The sequence below is a fragment of the Carcharhinus amblyrhynchos genome, chromosome 13, assembly GCF_965287045.1.
Source record: "Carcharhinus amblyrhynchos chromosome 13, sCarAmb.v2.hapA, whole genome shotgun sequence".
In the NCBI taxonomy this organism is placed as follows: domain Eukaryota; kingdom Metazoa; phylum Chordata; class Chondrichthyes; order Carcharhiniformes; family Carcharhinidae; genus Carcharhinus; species Carcharhinus amblyrhynchos.
In genome coordinates this window covers 8,631,445-8,649,469 of record NC_137336.1, presented here as the reverse complement: position 1 = coordinate 8,649,469, position 18,025 = coordinate 8,631,445, and the positions used below count along the sequence as shown (strand labels likewise).

The 18,025-nt window shown below is 47.9% G+C and overlaps 1 protein-coding gene across 1 annotated transcript in view; it reads left to right on the top strand.

Annotated features, from left to right (window-relative positions):
* The window catches only part of synpo (synaptopodin), an 85,213-nt gene that overhangs the window by 32,411 nt on the left and 34,777 nt on the right, over positions 1 to 18,025 (top strand). The window contains exon 2 of the mRNA XM_080201262.1: positions 463 to 1,624. Within this exon, the coding sequence (XP_080057388.1) occupies positions 1,210 to 1,624 (415 nt within the window). The 5' untranslated portion in view covers positions 463 to 1,209. The remainder of the gene's footprint in view (positions 1 to 462; positions 1,625 to 18,025) is intronic.

Genomic DNA, 18,025 nt, shown 5'->3' with positions numbered 1-18,025 from the left:
TAGCCGGGTAAATGTGTGGGGTTACGGGAATAGGGTGGCATTGTTGGCGGTGCAGACTCGATGAGTTGAATGACCTCCTTCTTCACGGTAGGGATTCTAAGATTCTTAACAGCCCTCTGAAAAGCCAATGAGTTCAAGGGCAACTAGGGATGGGCTACAAATGTTGGCCTAGTCAGCAACACTCACACCTCCTGAATAAATAAAATAAAAATAAATGCATTCTTACAACAATTGACAATGGTTTCACCAGTCTTCTAACTCCAGATTTTTATGAATTCATATTTCAGTACGTGTTGTGGTGGGATTTGAACCCAACTCCTCAGAACATTGCCCTGGATTACTAGCCCAGTGACAATACCACTATGCCACCTCCTTAATAAGAGCTTTGGGGAATGGAGGAAACACTTGATGCAGACATACACTTTACTCTCACCAATGTATCTCTTCCATGTTTGTTTTTAGGTGGCTATACAGAAAAACATCTCGCAAGAAGAGGGAAGCCATGGCTGGATGACAGGCGGAGGGATAGACGAGGAAGGGAATGTGAGGAACTTCCTGCCCACTGCCCAGCACCCTCCCATCTTCTGAACACCAGCGAAGGCCCTGTCTGGGTGAGGATGGCAGGTCTCCATTAACAATGCCAAACGGTGGACAGTCCCTGACCGGCTCAAAGCTCTGTTGACTGGAATTTGTTGAGCGCATTTTGGGGGAAGCTCAAGACTAATTGAAACCTGAATGGCTGTTTGCTATTGGAAGAGAAATGCCCTTTCGCCTTTCGCCAGCTTCCTTACCGTAACTAGGCAGTGCGACCTGCCCAGGGAGTGAAGAAAACCAGTCAAACACTGCTTCCGGAAGAGAATACACAAATATACAATTGCAAACAAGGTTTCCTGGAAACATAAAGGGAATATTATTCAAATCCCATTCCTTTTTTTACCCTCCTTCTGAAAATACTTAAAGCAGAATCTCTCTTATCCACAACTTTTTCTAAGAAATAGGACTTACTTTTTAACTAAATCTTCCAAAAGTCGGGGCTTTATCGGAGGTTAAAGATTAAAGTCAAAACATATACAATACGTGACACATTGGGGGATTTAATTTGTGTTTTAGGTTACCCTTTAATGTCCTCCTTAAAGTGGGAGGACACTCCATTGAGCTGGACTTGCTAAGACCTTCAGTGCCCAGTCCGGAGAGGCGGATTCCAGCCAGATGCAGGTGGAGACAGATGTGCATTCCTGTGGCTATTTCACCCAGGCCCCGGTTAAGCCAGATGCAAGATGGTCTGCGGGGAAGGCTGACTCACCGCTGCCCAGCTCAAACCCGCAGAGGCAGGAGAATCACCTGGGAGGCTGGGGAGATGGGGAGGAAGGCCCAGCCGGAGACGCGGTGGAGGGCACTGATCAAAAAAACGGCGTCACCGGGACCTCGGCGCCAAACTCCACGTTCAGCGAGGTGGCTGCCGGGCCGCTGCCCTGTGCCCTGAGAGAGGGCGACTGTCCCTTTAACATTCTCGCAGGACAATGTGCCCCAAGCAAGCCTGAGTCAAGGGGCAAAGGTCGATGCAGAACTCCGAAGGTGGTGTCACCGGCAATGACAACTGTTGCTCCACATCACAGACCAGCAAGTAAGGAAACTAATTTTATTTTCTCTTTGCTAACACCGACCTTTAGCAGCTCTTGGTATCATTTATTATTGTCAATAAAACCGTGCCAACCACGCAAATCAAATACGTTTGGAACAGGGAAACTAGCTCCATGTTAATATCTAGACACATAACACAGGCACTCTCAGTGCAGTTACTGAGGGAGTGCTGCACTGTCAGAGGGTCAGTGCTGAGAGAGTGCCGCACTGTCAGAGGGTCAGTGCTGAGGGAGTGCCGCACTGTCAGAGGGTCAGTGCTGAGGGAGTGCCGCACTGTCAGAGGGTCAGTGCTGAGGGAGTGCCGCACTGTCAGAGGGTCAGTGCTGAGGGAGTGCCGCACTGTCAGAGGGTCAGTGCTGAGGGAGTGCCGCACTGTCAGAGGGTCAGTGCTGAGGGAGTGCCGCACTGTCAGAGGGTCAGTGCTGAGGGAGTGCCGCACTGTCAGAGGGTCAGTGCTGAGGGAGTGCTGCACTGTCAAAGGGTCAGTGCTGAGGGAGTGCCGCACTGTCAGAGGGTCAGTGTTGAGGGAGTGCTGCACTGTCAGAGGGTCAATACTGAGGGAGTGCTGCACTGTCAGAGGGTCAGTATTAAGGGAGTGCCGCACTGAGAGATGCTCAGTACTGAGGGAGTGCCACACTGTCAGAGGGTCAGTACTGAGGGAGTGCTGCACTGTCAGAGGGTCAGTACTGAGGGGGTGCCGCACTGTTGGAGAGTCAGTGTTGAGGGAGTGCCGCACTGTCAGAGGGTCAGTTCTGAGGGAGTGCCGCACTATCAAAAGGGGAGTACTGAGGGAGTGCCACACTGTCAGAGGGGCAGTACTGAGGGAGTGTCACACTATCAGAGGTGCTGTCTTTTGGATCCAGTATTACTTGGCACATGGCTTCCCTGCTCCATTGATTCAGCTCTGTACTGAAAAAGGAAACATCCCCAGTTCCTGATCAACCATTATCCCTCCAGCAATCCTTGAAAATGTCACTGTAAATCTTGCGGAAGAGTTAAATAAATGCAGTTTCTGGTTTGGAACATGCCTGCGAATTCTCAATGCACCAGGCAGTGTGTTCACTCAGAGTGATAAACTGCTGCCAACCTCCCAGCTTCCACTGTCTGCAAATCTCTGCTCACCCAAACCTCTGCTGTCCGTCTGCGTGTCAGCTCACACGAGTTTCCGTCCCCCCATTGTTCTGCTTCTCTCTGACTAATACTGTCTCCCAAACGTGCAAAATCTCCAATTTACAATTCTCATTCTCGTTATCAAATCCACAATGGCCTTGCCCCTACCATATCTCCTAATCTGCTCCAGGCCTATAACCCTCTCAGATCTCTGCCCCATTCTAATTCTGGCCTCCTAAGGGTCCCCCAATTTCATTGATCCACTATCGGTGGCCATGCCTCCTGCTGCCAAGACCCAAGGTTCTGGAATCATCTCCCTAACCTTCTCCAACTGGTTCTTTTCCTCCAGGATTCATTTTCAAATTACGCTACGATCAAGCTTTGATCTCACATTGTCCCATGCAGCGCAGTGTCAAATATTGTCCTGTGAAGTCCTATGAAGGGAATTTTAGCACCGAAACGATGCTATACAAATGTAAATCGTTGTTCTTGCAGTCTAAAGCGATTGCTGTGCCGGTCCTGAACTTGGAGACATCAGTGATCTGATGTGATTGGAATCCAGGGTCATCTGACTGACCTGTCAGCCGCATCTACAGTCAGTGGACAGGGCAGATTAATAGACTGATTGGCGCAGCTGGTAAATATTTCCGTTAACATTCCCACTCTTTGGAAACAACAAGAACCATCCGCATTTAATAGCGACTTTAAAACGACAAAGAGAAACTCCCAAAGGCTCGTCGCCAGAGCAAACACAACTGGATAATGAGCCACATATCATCGAAACATAGAATGTCACTGAGAAAAGAGAGGTGTTGCTGAAGTTTTTCATCTTGTGCTCATCAGGACAAACACAAGAACTCCAAATTTTAAATCACTACAATTTAGCATTTATAGAATCCTACAGTGCAGAAAGAGGCCATTCAGCCCATTGAATCTGCAGCACCCAATCCTGTTCACGTAACCCCACATAGTTACCGTGTAAATTCCCCCTGACACTAAGGGCAATTTAGCATGGCCAATCCACCTAACCCGCACACCTTTGGAGTGTGGGAGGAAACCGGAGCACCCGGAAGAAATGGGGAGAATGCGCAAACTCCCCACACACAGCGGCTGAGAGGTGATCTTATAGAGGTCTATAAAATAATGAGGGACATAGACCAGCTAGATAGTCAATATCTTTTCCCAAAGACAGGGGGGTCAAAAACTAGAGGGCATAAGTTTAAGGTGAGAGGGAAGAGATGCAAAAGGGTCCAGAGGGGCAATTGTTTCCCACAGAGGGTGGTGAGTGTTTGGAATTAGCTGCCCGTGGTAGTAATAAAGGTGGGTATAATTTTGTCTTTTATAAAGTATTTAGATGTTTACATGGGTAAGATGGCTATCGAGGGATATGGGCCAAATGCGGGTAATTGGGACTAGCTTAGTGATTAATAACAAAAGGGGTGGCATGGACAAGTTGGGCCGAATGGCCTGTTTCCATGCTGTAAACCTCTATGACTCTATGACTTGAGGCTAGAATTGAACCTGAGTCCCTGGCACTGTGAGGCAGTTGTGCTCACCACTATGCCACTGTGCCACCCTCCAAAGATGTGTGGGGTAAGTTGATTGGCCATGCTAAATTGTCCCTCAAAGTTAGGGGGACTAGCAGAGTAAATAGATGGGGTTAAGGGGATAGGGACTGGGTGGGATTGTGGTCGGTGCAGACTTGATGGGCTGAATGGCCTCCTTCTGCACTGTAGAGAGTCTACGACTTATGGTGCTGTGAGTTCATATCCCTGCCTCTGAAAAGTTCTGAGTTCGAGCCCCACCCCGGAATTTGATGTCCAAGGAAAGTGTGCTCATAACACGGCCAAACAGGCCAAGTGTCATCCTGCAAAAATTCTTCCAAACACACCAATGACTGGCGGCAAGAGTGGGAGAAACTCCTGGTCAGCCACGTTTGACGTGGAGTGATGCCCCTCAAGCTATAAGCCCCTGGCACCAGACTACTGACCTGTTCCAGGAATTAGTAGCTATGGAAACAGGCGAACGTAGTGGAAAATTGGAACAATATTTGGAGAGAAGGGTGTCGATTGGTTGGCAAGTTGACTTTGATTGGCCGAGCCATTGCCACGGAGAATGCACTGGGGAACTAGAAGACTCCCGGGTAATTTAGAAAAAGGCACAAGGCTTGAATTATAGAATGCCACAGCACAAAAGGGGGCCATTCAGCCCATCGAATTTATGCAGCTGCTTCAGTGGCGCTGTCCAATTATTCCGATTATTATCAGGGCGTTTGGCCAAATATTTGGGCGAGGAAGGAGGGTTTTTGAGGAGGGTCTTGAGGAAGGAGAGAAAGGAATAGAAAAATGCCCCTTATCATCTTCTCCAGCTTACAGACCCTCTGTAAAGCTTGCACTCTGGGTGTTGCTGTGATCTGCACCACTGAGGCCGAGATTGCAGGAGGTGTCACTGGGGCTGGTTCCCCACCTCCTCCTGCCAGATACTGCGCAACCAATCATGTTCAAATGAAACATTTCAGCATTGGAAGGCAGCAGACGAGGGAGCGGGGGCTGATTAACCATAGGGAAGAGGGTGAATGAGTTCAAAGTGCACTCAGTCCCACAACAGAACATGCTGCAATAATAGTTACAACCATTCATTGATTGAGGGTGGTTAAGGGTAACAAGGAACAGGAATTTGAACTTTGTCAGTGACGTTTTCACAGGAACAGAGAAGATAGGAGCAGGAGGAGGCCATTTGGCCCTTCGAGCCTGCTCCACCATTCATCACAATCATGTCCAACTCAATAGCTTCATCCTGCTTTCTCCCTGCTTTCCACCCGCTCAACACTTTTAAACTCAGGACCTCTCCTTGTGCACATTTCATTTTCACTCGGGAAAGTTAAAAAAGCAATCTGCTCCATCCTGACCAATGAGGCTTTTCTTATGAGGAGAGGCTGATTAAACTGGGCTTGTACTCGTTAGAGTTTAGAAGAATGAGGGGAGATCTCATTGAGATGTATAAGATGATGAATGGGATGGATAGGATAGAGGTGGAAAGACTCTTCCCGCTCAAAAAAGACAGTAGGACTAGGGGGCACAGCCTCAAGATAAAAGGGGGGCGGTTTAGAACGGAGTTGAGGAGGAACTTCTTCACTCAAAGGGTGGTGAATCTCTGGAATTCTCTGCCCGTTGAAGTGGTGGAGGCTGCCTCGCTAAATATTTTTAAGACGCGGGTTGATGGGCTTTTGATAGGAGAGGGGATTAAGGGTTATGGGGAGAGGGCGGGAAAGTGGAACTGAGCAGCGACAGATCAGCCATGATCTTATTGAATGGCGGGGCAGGCTCGAAGGGCTGGATGGCCTACTCCTGCTCCTATTTCTTATTATGTTCTTATTAAATCTAGTCACTTGCGTCACGTAGAAAATGCAGCAACCAATTTATGCACTTCTTCAGCCAAAAGATTATGGATCTGTAGAATTCCCTGCCCAGTGAAGCAGTTGAGGCTACCTCATTGAATGTTTTTAAAGGCAAAGATAAATTTTTGAACAGTAAAGGAATTAAGGGTTATGGTGAGCGGGCGGGTAAGTGGAGCTGAGTCCATGAAAAGATCAGCCATGATCTTAATGAATGGCGGAGCAGGCTCGAGAGGCCTACTCCTGCTCCTAGTTCTTATCATCTTACCGGTCATTTATGCCACGCTCCCAGTGAGGCAAGTTTGGAAAATTTGACGGCCGGACAAATCTCTGTTTGTTGCAACGTTTCAGGATGGGAAAATCCCACCAGCGTGAACGGTGAGAAGATTCTGACCTTAGAGTAGACAACGCCTGAAACAGTGGGGGAAGAATCCAAACGAGTTTTCAAAAGGGAAATGGATGGAGCTTTACAACAGAGAGATGTTTGGGGGTGGAGGGGGAGCAGGGGAGGGGGGGAAACGGAAGGAAGTGATCTATCAGAGAGTCGTCACAGGCACAACATTGCCGCCTCGAGATTCCAAATTAGCCACACACTCCTGGCGGGCCTTGAACGCTGCTTGGGGTCAAAGGTCAGCACCCTTCCCACTCTTTTAATCATTAAACTGGTCACATATAAAAAAAAAAGTTGCAGGAGATAATTGCGCTTTGCAGGAACCATTTACGACCAACCCTGCGAAAGCTCGATTAAAGGTCACAGGATCCTGCGGGAGGTTGCGTTGAATATTTTTCTTCCAGGAGCGGTCGTCGGGTGGACAACACCAGCCGAGAGGGCCAGGTATGGAAAAAGGTCAGCATTGTCAAATGTCGCCAAGTGCGGATTTTGGCGAGGTTGCCGGAGGGAAAAGGCTGAGATTGAGGGGGATCAACAGCCCCTCGGTTTGGAGGGGAGTCCGGGGGAGAAGGGAAAAGGCTTCTTCTGGGGTGGACGGGAGCAGATTGAAGTGGAGAGGAGTTCCACAGTTTGAAGGGGAGTTAGGGAGCCCTGGAGGAACCGGGTGAGAATGGATTAAATTAGATTGTTCAGTCTCATCAGGTGGACTGCAACCATTCAAGATGGCGGCTCCCACCACCTTCTCAAGAGCAATTATGGCATATAAATGGACAATAAATGCTGATCTAGCCAGCGATGCCCGTAACCCATAAAATAAGGGATGAGATGACAAATCTTGATTCAATGTAATGAAGATTCACAGGGGGAAACAGGGAATTAGCAAGGGAAGGATTTAGAAGGACAGATTTAAGGGAGAAATGCAACTGTGAAATTAATTTTCCAGGTACCTTCCAATGTCGGAATGGAAAGATATCAGAGGATATGACTGAAAGTAGAATTAGATAGCGCGCTAGATCCTTAATTGTGATGTAATGGAACACTGTAAATGATTTGCAAGACACCCTTTCAAAGCTTCTGCCACTTTTCTTGGATATTTTTAGAAACATAGAACATTACAGCGCAGAACAGGCCCTTCGGCCCACGATGTTGCGCCGACCAATTAAGAAAAAAGCAATGACCCTCTAACCTAAACCAATCCCTTTCCATCCATAAACCTATCCACAGATCTCTTAAACGCCCCCAGACTAGGCGCATCTACAACTGCAGCAGGCAGGGCATTCCAATCCCTCACCACCCTCGGGGTAAAGAACCTACCCCTGACATCCGTCCTATAACTACCACCCCTTAATTTAAAGCTATGTCCCCTCGTGCTAGCTTTCTCCATCCGAGGAAAAAGGCTATCACTGTCCACCCTATCTAAACCTCTAATCATCTTGTATGTTTCAATAAGGTCTCCTCTTAGCCGCCTTCTTTCCAACGAAAACAACCCCAAATCCCTCAGTCTCTCCTCATAGGACCTTCCCTCCATACCAGGCAACATCCTGGTAAACCTCCTCTGCACCCTCTCCAATGCCTCCACATCCTTCCTATAATGTGGGGACCAGAACTGTACACAATACTCCAAGTGCGGCCGCACCAGAGTTTTGTACAGTTGCAACATGACGTTGCGGTTCCTAAATTCAATCCCCCTACCAATAAACGCCAAGACGCCGTATGCCTTCCTAACAACCTTATCGACTTGATTTCCAACTTTCAGGGATCTATGCACATATACACCTAGATCCCTCTGTTCGTCAACACTATTCAGAGTCCTACCGTTAGTCCTATACTCTACACATCTGTTATTCCTGCCAAAGTGAATTACCTCACACTTTTTCGCATTAAACTCCATCCGCCACCTCTCAGCCCAGCTCTGCAACTTGTCCAAGTCTCTCTGTAAACTATGATACCCCTCTTCACTATCTACCACTCCTCCGACTTTGGTGTCATCAGCAAATTTACTAATCCATCCTTCTATACCCTCATCCAGATCATTTATAAAAATTACAAACAGCAGTGGCCCCAAAACAGACCCCTGAGGCACACCACTAGTAACCGAACTCCATGACGAATATTTTCCATCAACCACCACCCTCTGTCTTCTATCAGCTAGCCAATTCCTGATCCAATTAACTAAATCACCCTCAATCCCATACATCTGCATTTTCTGCAGAAGCCTTCCATGGTGAACCTTATCAAACGCCTTACTAAAGTCCATATATACCACATCAACTGCCTTACCCCCATCCACCTCTTTGGTCACTTTTTCAAAAAACTTAATAAGCTTAGTAAGGCACGACCTACCCTCCACAAAACCATGCTGACTATCTCCAATCAATCCATTACTCTCTAAATAACTATAAATCCTATCCCTAATAATTTTTTCTAATACTTTGCCCACAACAGAAGTAAGACTCACTGGTCTATAATTCCCGGGGCAGTCTCTATTCCCCTTCTTAAACAATGGGACAACGTTCGCTATCCTCCTTTATTTTTGGATCAAGGTCTCTTGTCTTGTGAGTGACTTGAGCTCTCCATAATTTTTAACATTTGATTTGTCACATGAGTATCCTCCCCAGTGTGCCCCTCCTTAGTGGTCTGGCAGAGAGCCAGCCAGCACCCAAACTCCACACACTGCTCCCTGGTCAGGGGTGCCAACATTGATTCACACCAAGAGGAAAGAGCCATAGAAAGGTTACGGTGCAGAAAGAGGCCATTCAGCCCATTGCATCTGCACCAAGCAAAAAAAGAGAAAAAAATTAACTAGCCGCTCATTTTAATTGCACTTTCCAGCATCCAGTCTGTAGCCTTGCAGGTTCCAGCACTTCAGACACAGGTCCAGAAACCTCCTAAATGAGTTGACCATCACCAATTTAGGCAGTGAATTCCAAAAGCCCACCACCCTTCTGGGTGAAAAAGGTTTTCCTCATGTCCCTTCTAATCCTTTCACCAGTCACCTTAAATCTTTGTCCCCCTGGTAACTGACCCCTTTGCTCACTACCCTGTCTAGGCCCCTCACGTACACCTCAATGAGGTCACCCCTTAGCCTCCTCTGTTCTACGACAGCAACCTATCCAATCTCTCGTCATAGCTTCAATTCTCAAGAGATATCACCTCATTGAAACGCATAACATTGTCAGTGGGCTTGACAGATTGGGTGCTGGGAGGCTGTTTCCCTGATGAGAATCATAGAATGTACAGTGCAGAAGGAGGCCATTTGGCCCATCGAGCCTGCACCGACCACAATCCCACTCTGGTCCTATCCCCATAACCCCATGCACTAACCCTAGCTAGTCCTCCTGACACTCGGATCAATTTAGCATGGCCAAGATTTAGTGGTCAATTTAGCACCACCACTCAGAGGGTGGTGAGTGAGTGGTTTTCACTCAGAGGGTGGTGAGTGAGTGGAATCGGCTGCCGTCAGTGGTGGTGGAGGCAAACTCATTGGGGCCTTTTAAGAGACTTCTGGATGAGTACATGGGATTTAATGGGATTGGGGGTTATAGATTGGCCTGTTACGTAGGGATATGATCAGCGCAACTTGAGGGCCGAAGGGCCTGTTTGTGCTGTAGTGTTCTGCCCGTTGAAGTGGTGGAGGCTACCTCGCTGAACATATTTAAGTCACGGGTGGATCGGTTTCTGATAGACAGGGGAATTAAGGGTTATGGGGAGAAAGCGGGAAAGTGGAACTGATCCACTTCAGATCAGCCATGATCTTATTGAATGGCGGGGCAAGCTCGAAGGGCTAGATGGCCTACTCCTGCTCCTATTTCTTATGTTCTTATGTTCTTAATCCATCTAACCTGCATATCTTTGGAGTGTGGGAGGAAACCGGAGTACCTGGAGGAAATCCATGCAGACACTGGGAGAATGTGCAAACTCCACACAGACAGTGACCCAAGCTGGGAATCGAACCTGGATCCCTGGCGCTGTGAGGCAGCAGTGCTCACCTTTGGGTCACTGTGCATCTTCTCTCACCAGGGCCTTGCACGTGACTGATGATGTGTCAGGATACACATTACCTTAATGGGGAACAGACAGAGACCGAAATGTGCTCAATGTTCTCAATTGCTCCCTGTGGACATTCTTTTCGAGCACAGGCATTGGGGAGGATAGTATTGTTCTCGCACCTTTACCATTCTTTATTGCATCCAGCTGACTCTAAAATCAGGTAGGACTCTTGAATCACGATCACGGATAGGCTGATGTCAGAAATGTGCCATAAACTATAAAGTATCGGAGCAGAATTAGGCCATTCGGCCCATAGATCATGCCTGATATATTTCTCAGCCCCATTCTCCTGCCTTTTCCCTGTAACCTTTGATCCCGTTATTGATCAAACACCTATCTATCTCTGTCTTAAAGACACTCAATGACCTGGCCTCTCTACAGACTTTTGCGACAATGAATTCCATAAATTCACCACCCTCTGGCTAAAGAAATTCCTCCTTATCTCGGTTCTAAAGGGTCGTTCCTTTATTCTGAGGCTGTTCCCTCGGAACCTAGTCTCTCCGACCAATGGAAACATCTTCCCCACGTCCAGTTTATCCAGGGCCTTTCAGTATTCAGCTAGTTTTGAACCTGGTGCCTAGTCCAGTGGCTGTGGGCAGGCAGAGGATGAGGAAGTCAGTTTGTCCATCGGGTTGTCAGAATCTTCAAAATGCATTTCCCAGAGGAACACATTCTTCCCGGGAACCAATGGCTTCCAGCGTGTTTCTGCGGCGTGCAGCTGGAGCTAACATCTGGCAACCATTGTGAACAGAACAAGGGTTCCAGCTGATCTCTCCTCAAGTAAGCCCCTCGGAGTAGAAGCGAGAGGCCCAGACAACTGACAAAGTGCCTGCTGTTACTGATGAAGAAAAGTAGCCGTAGTGAGATTAAAGTCTTTAAATAATTTAAAACAATTTGGTGAAAGAGGGGCTAGAGTTTCCACAGCGCTATTTGTGACCGCAGAACTTCCCAAAGCACTTTACAGTGAATGAAGTAATTTGCTTGAAGTGCATTCACTGTCATAACGCAGGAAATGTGAAGCCTGCGCAGAAAGAGCAAGATCCCACAAACCAATGAGATAAGTGACTACTTAATCTGTTTTAATGATGTTAGCTGAGGAATAAGTATTGCATCAGGACACATAAAAGAACTCACCTGTTCTTAGAACCATAGAAAATTACAGCTCAGAAACAGGCCTTTTGGCCCTTCTGGTCTGTGCCGAACCATTTTTTGCCAAGTCCCACTGACCTGCACTTGAACCCTATCCCTCCACACCCCTCTCGTCCATGAACCCATCCAAGTTTTTCTTAAATGTTAGAAGTAACCCTGCATTTACCACTTTATCCGGCACCTCATTCCACACTCCCACCACTCTCTGCGTGAAGAATCCCTCCCCAATATTCCCTTTAAATTTTTCTCCTTTCACCCTTAACCCATGTCCTCTGGTTTTTTTTTCTCCTCTAGCCTCAGTGGAAAAAGCCTGCTTGCATTCACTCTATCTATACCCATCAAAATCTTATCAAATCCCCCCTTATTCTTCTACGCTCCAGGGAATAAAGTCCTAACCTATTCAATCTCTCTCTGTAACTCAGCTTCTCAAGTCCCGGAAACATCCTTGTGAACCTTCTCTGCACTCTTTCAACCTTATTTACATCCTTCCTGTAACTAGGTGACCAAAACTGTACACAATACTCTAAATTCAGCCTCACCAATGCCTTATATAACCTTACCATAACACTCCAACTTTTATACTTCTATAATTTCTTAATGTTTTTCTTTTTTCTGTTCATTTTCTATTCTGGGCTGTGGCTGTTACAGACAAGGCCAAGATTTATGGCCCATCCCTTGGATGGCATTTGACAGTCAACCACATTGTTATGGCTTTGGGTTCACATGTAGGCCAGACCAGGTAAGAACGGCAGATTCCCTTCCCTAAAGGACATTAGTGAACCAGATGGTTTTTCCGACAATTAACAATGGTTTCATGGTCATCAGTAGATTCTTAATTCCAGATATTTTTTATTGAATTCATGTTACACCGTCTGCCGTGGCGAGATTCGAACCCGGGTTCTCAGAATATTAGCTGAGTTTCTGGATTAATAGACCGTTGTTTATGGTAGTGCTGGTGGATGTAGTGCCAATCAAGTGGGTGGCTTTGACCTGATGATGACTGGCTAGTCCTGGCATAGGGTAAGGTGCAGTTTCAGAGCAGTCGATGGGCCGAATGGCTTCCTTCTGTAATGTTGGGATTTGATGAGTTCTCTGTCAGGTGATGTCTTCTTCTTTCTACAGATAAGAGTCCAAACCTGTTCAATTTTCTGGATTATTCCGGCATCATTCTCAGAAAAGTTTTGTGCACCTGTCTCAGTGTCTCTATATCCTTTGTACGATATAGAGAACCAAACGAGTTCACAGAGATCCAACCTAGGCATCAGGCAAGCTCAGGATAATGTCACTGCTTTTCAGTTCCTGCTCTCTAGAAATGAATACACTGAGAAGGCTTTTTTTTTGATTCATTCCTGGGACATGGGCCTCACTGGCTGGCCAGCATTTATTGCCCATCCCCAGTTGCCCCTTGAGAAGGTGGTGGTGAGCTGCCTTCTTGAATCGCTGCAGTCCCCATGCTTTGGGCTGACCCACAATGCCGTTAGGGAGGGAATTCCAGGATTTTGACCCAGCGACTGTGAAGGAACGGCGATGTAATTCCAAGTCAGGGTGGTGCGTGGCTTGGAGGGGAAGTTGCAGGTAGTGGTGTTCCCATGTACCTGCTGCCCTTGTCCTTCTAGACGGAAGTGATTTTGTGTTTGGAAGGTGCTGCCTAAGGATCCTTGGTGAATTGCTGTAGTGCATGTTGTAGATAGTACACTATCTGCTGTGACTGAGCGTTGGTGATGGAAGGGTGGATGTTTGTGGTGCCAGTCAAGCAGGCTGCTTTGCCCTACATCTAAAGATGGAGAGGGCAGACAAAGCTCAGACTTGAGGATATTCTTGTTCCTTGTTTTTCCTGGAACATTCTGCTGGCCTGAAGCCAGAGAACATAGAACATTACAGCACAGTACAGGCCCTTCGGCCCTCAATGTTGCACCAACCGGTGGAACCAATCTAATGACCCTCTAACCTAAACTATTCCAATGTTACCCATATGCCTATCCACTGACCTTTTGAACGCCCTTAAAGTTATAGAACTTTAGCTTGAGAAGCTGTAACTTGAGAGAGGCTAACCGGGGGCCTATCCCAATCTTACCATCTGTTAGGATTTGCAGATTGCCACATCACAAACACACATTTTAATTAGTTCAGTGTCATGAGTAGACTTACATTAACCCTGCAATGATGTGGAGATGTCAGCGCTGGACTGGGGTGGGCATTAAGAAGTCTCACAACACCAGGTTAAAGTCCAACAGGTTTATTTGGAATCATACGCTTCCGGAGCGCTGCTCCTTCATCAGGTCAATCAATGAAGTTACTGTGAAAATCCCCTAGTCGCCACACTCTGGCACCTGTTCAGGTACACCGAGGGAGAATTTAGCATGGCCAATGCACCTAATTAGTGCGTCTTTTGGACTGTGGGAGGAAACCGGAGTACCCGGAGGAAACTGCGCAGACACAGGGAGAACGTGCAGACTTCACACAGACAGTCACCCAAGCTGGGAATCGAACTCAGGTCCCTGGCATTGTGAGACAGCAGTGCTACCGCTGTGCCACTGCCATTCCTTGGTCGCTAAATGGCAGGACTCGAACCCTGATCTCCTGGCTCAGAGGCAGGGGTGCTAATCCCCTGCACCACAGGACCCCCCTCTTGCAATGGTTCACCTGTGCTAAATCTGCCTTTGTTATTTCTGGCCTTGTTATCCTGCATTGCTACTTTTGGGGATTTGTGCATTCACCCCAGTAAAACTCATATTTTCCAAGGACCATGTGACCTCCTTATTAATCCTCCCAGAATCTATTACCGCGCCCTAATTTCCATTGAACTTCATTGGAAGATCTTACGCCCATTCTGCAAGTTTATTCATGTCTTCCTGTGTTTAGTCACTGTCCTGTACCGTAAGAGCCAACACATTCTCAAACTGTACTTCTGATTCCCAAGTTGCTATCATGAACATAAACAGCAACCAGCCCCTGTCTCCAGCTATGATCCTTGGAACAGCCCTGCCCACTTTTAGCCGATCTCACCTCCTGTTCTCCGCTGTTTCTCTGGCCCGCTTGCTCCCCAAGATGACAAAGGTAAACACAATCTAGTCCTTTTGCATTTTAATGAGGTCTTTTCTGTAGCAATCGCTTCCACATAACATGGGGCAGCACAGTGGCACAGGGGCAGCAGGGTGGCACAGCGGTTAGCACCGCTGCCTCACAGTGCCAGGGACCGGGCTTGGGTCACTGTCTGTGTGTAGAGTTTGCATATTCTCCCCCCCGTGTCTGTGTGGGTTTCCTCCGGGTGCTCCGGTTTCCTCCCACAGTCCAAAGATACCTGAATTGGCCAAGCTAAATTGTCCCTGAGTGTCAGTGGGACTAGATAGGGTAAATGCATGGGGTTAGGGGGATAGGGACTGGGTGGTCGTTGCAGACTCGAATGGCCTCCTTCTGCACTGTCGGGATTCTATGATTCTATAACAGTGACCCCACTTTAAAAGGTTTCTGCATTGGCCTTGGACCCCCTTGGGGGGTTTTCTGAGATGAGAAAGGCGCCGCATAAATGCAGGTTCTCTTTTCTGTTCTGCCTTCCCTTCCTCTAATAGTGAGAGTAACCAGTCCGCTGGAAAGGATATAAACTTTTTATACGCATCCGAGTTTACAGAGTCCGAGCATTTTTTCCACAGGCGGGAGGCTTTAACTGGATAGAAAACAAACAGCACAGCTTGCGAAAATGTCTCCAGCAGATGGGATATAAAGTGGTGGAGAAAATTCCTTTTATTTTTTTTTGTCCTCCTTCAGCCAGAAGCAGTTTAAGGGGTTGAGGGGATTGGATGGCAGAGTTAGAATCTAATGGGCTCTCTGCCTGTGCTGCCCCACCTTCACCCGCAGCACCCCCACCGTCACCCGCAGCACCCCCACCTTCACCCGTGGCAACCCCCACTTCCCTCACCTCCACCTGCAGCAACCTTCACCCCACACACCTACCCGCAGCAGCCCCCGCCCCCACCCCCACCTCCTCAGCCTTACCCCCACCCCGCAGCACACCACAACCCCGGCACACACCACCCCCCCCCCCCCCCCCCCCCGCCGCAGCAGCATCCCCCATCTCCCTCCATCCACACCCTCACCCGCAGCACCCCTCCACCCCACCTCCACCCGCAGCAACCCCCTCACTCCCTCCCTGCAGCACCTCCCGGCATCCCCCATCCACACCCCCAGCACCCCCAGCTTAGCCCTCCACACCCGGCACCCCGCCCCGTTCCCACTTGTTCCCACCTGAGATGGGACAGCATGCTGGCACAGTGGTTAGCGCTGCTGCCTCACAGCGCCAAGGACCTGCATTCGATCCTGGCCTCAGGTCACTGTCTGTGTTGAGTCTGCACATTCTCCCCACGTCTCCTCCGGATGCTCTGTTTCCTCCCACAGTCCAAAGTTGTGCAAGTTTGGTGCAATGGCTGTGCTAAATTGCCCCTTAGTGTCCCAAGATGCGCAGGTTAGGTGGATTAGCAATGCTAAGTTACCCCTTGGTGTCAGAGGAATTAGCAGGGTAAATATTTGGGGTAATGGGGATAGGGCCTAGGTGGGATTGTTGTTGGGAGAAACCACAGCACCCAGAGGAAACCCATGCAAACATGGGGAGAACATGCAAACTCCACACACACAGCGACCCAAGGCTAGAATTGAACCTGGGTCCCTGGCGCTGTGAGGCTGTGGTGCTAACAACTGTGCCACCCTTCATCATTAACAACTAATTCCAAAAATCAAACTCTTGAAATGACTCTGCGGGGTTTAGGAATATCGCAGCTTTAATGGACTGATATTAAATTGTACTCTCTGATTTTGTGATGTTGGGAGAGGTTTCACCAGGATTAGAAAGGGTTAAATGATGGCGACCGCTGCAATAAACCTAGCCTTGCATTCCCTTGAGGGCAGAGATTAATGGGGTGTCTAATTGAAGCGTTTTAGATGATTAAAGGGTAGACCGAAAGAAGCTATTTTCTCCGCTGGGTGAGTGCTGAGCCAAGGGGAAAGAGCTTTTCAAGTTGAATCGGGCTGTTCAGGGTAACGTTAAGAAGCGCTTCATCACACAGAAGTGTAAATGTGGGACTCTCGTCCCCAAAGCACGGGGGTCAAGGGGAAAGGTGAGGTGCAAGAGGCTAGAATTAGTAGACTAGCAACACCTAGCGATGGCCTAGTGGTATTAGACTATTAATCTAGAAACTCAGCTAATGTTCTGGGGACCTGGGTTCAAATCTCACCACGGCAGATGGTAGAATTTGAATTCAATCTGGAATTAAGAATCTACTGATGACCGTGAAAACATTGTCGATTGTCGAAAAGACCCTTCTGGTTCACTAATGTCCTTCAGGGGAGGAAATCTGCCATCCTTACCCGGTCTGGCCTACATGTGACTCCAGAGCCACAGCAATGTGGTTTTCCCTCAACTGCCCTCTAAGGGCAAGTAGGGATGGGCCAGCCAGCGACGCCCATGTCCCACGGATGAAAACCTCTGAGGTTTTTTGGGCCAGAGGAAGTTACAGGGGTCAGCTTGGGTGGGGTTTGCAAACAAGAATTTTTAACGTGAGGATACAAAAAAAAGACTTCGTTCAAAATGAAAGAAAATGAAAGATGAAAAACAAAGACACTTCCTCCATAATGTTCTCGGAAATGAATTTAATAAGACTTTTTTTTCAGAAAAAAACCCACAAAAATAGTCCCTTTGTAACACAGCCATGAGTCACCTACAGCAACGGAAAGTTTCTAAGAAATCTCCTTCAAGGTTTAAAGGGCGAGGAGAGAGATTGCCCAATCATGGTTTGTATTCCCCGGAGTCTCAAAGATGAAGGAGTGATCTAATTGAGGTTTAGGATGATTAAAGGACTCGATAGGATAAAGGGAGAGAAAGTATTTCCTCTGGTTCAGAGCCTCGTGAGATGCAGGCTGTCCGGGAAAGGGGGGGTGGTGGGAGGGTGAGCGACTTAAGGACGTCCTTCTTCACACGAAGGGAGTGAATATCTGGAACTCCGACCCCACTCCCGAAACAGCTGCGGAGGCCAAGAGGCCATTAAAATTCCAAATTTCTGAGCATTGGATATTTTTTTGGGAGGGTTTCTGTGAGATAAGGAGGAAAGAAACAAATTAAACTGGAGATCGGTCACAATCTAACTGAACAGCAACCTGGTTTGAGCAGCTGGATAGTCTATTCTTTCGCCAGTGACTCTGTGAAGGAGCAGAGAACAAAGATCAAAGCACAGGAACAGGCCCATCGGCCCTCCAAACCTGCAGACACCATGATGCCTGCCGAAACTAAAACAGTATGCACT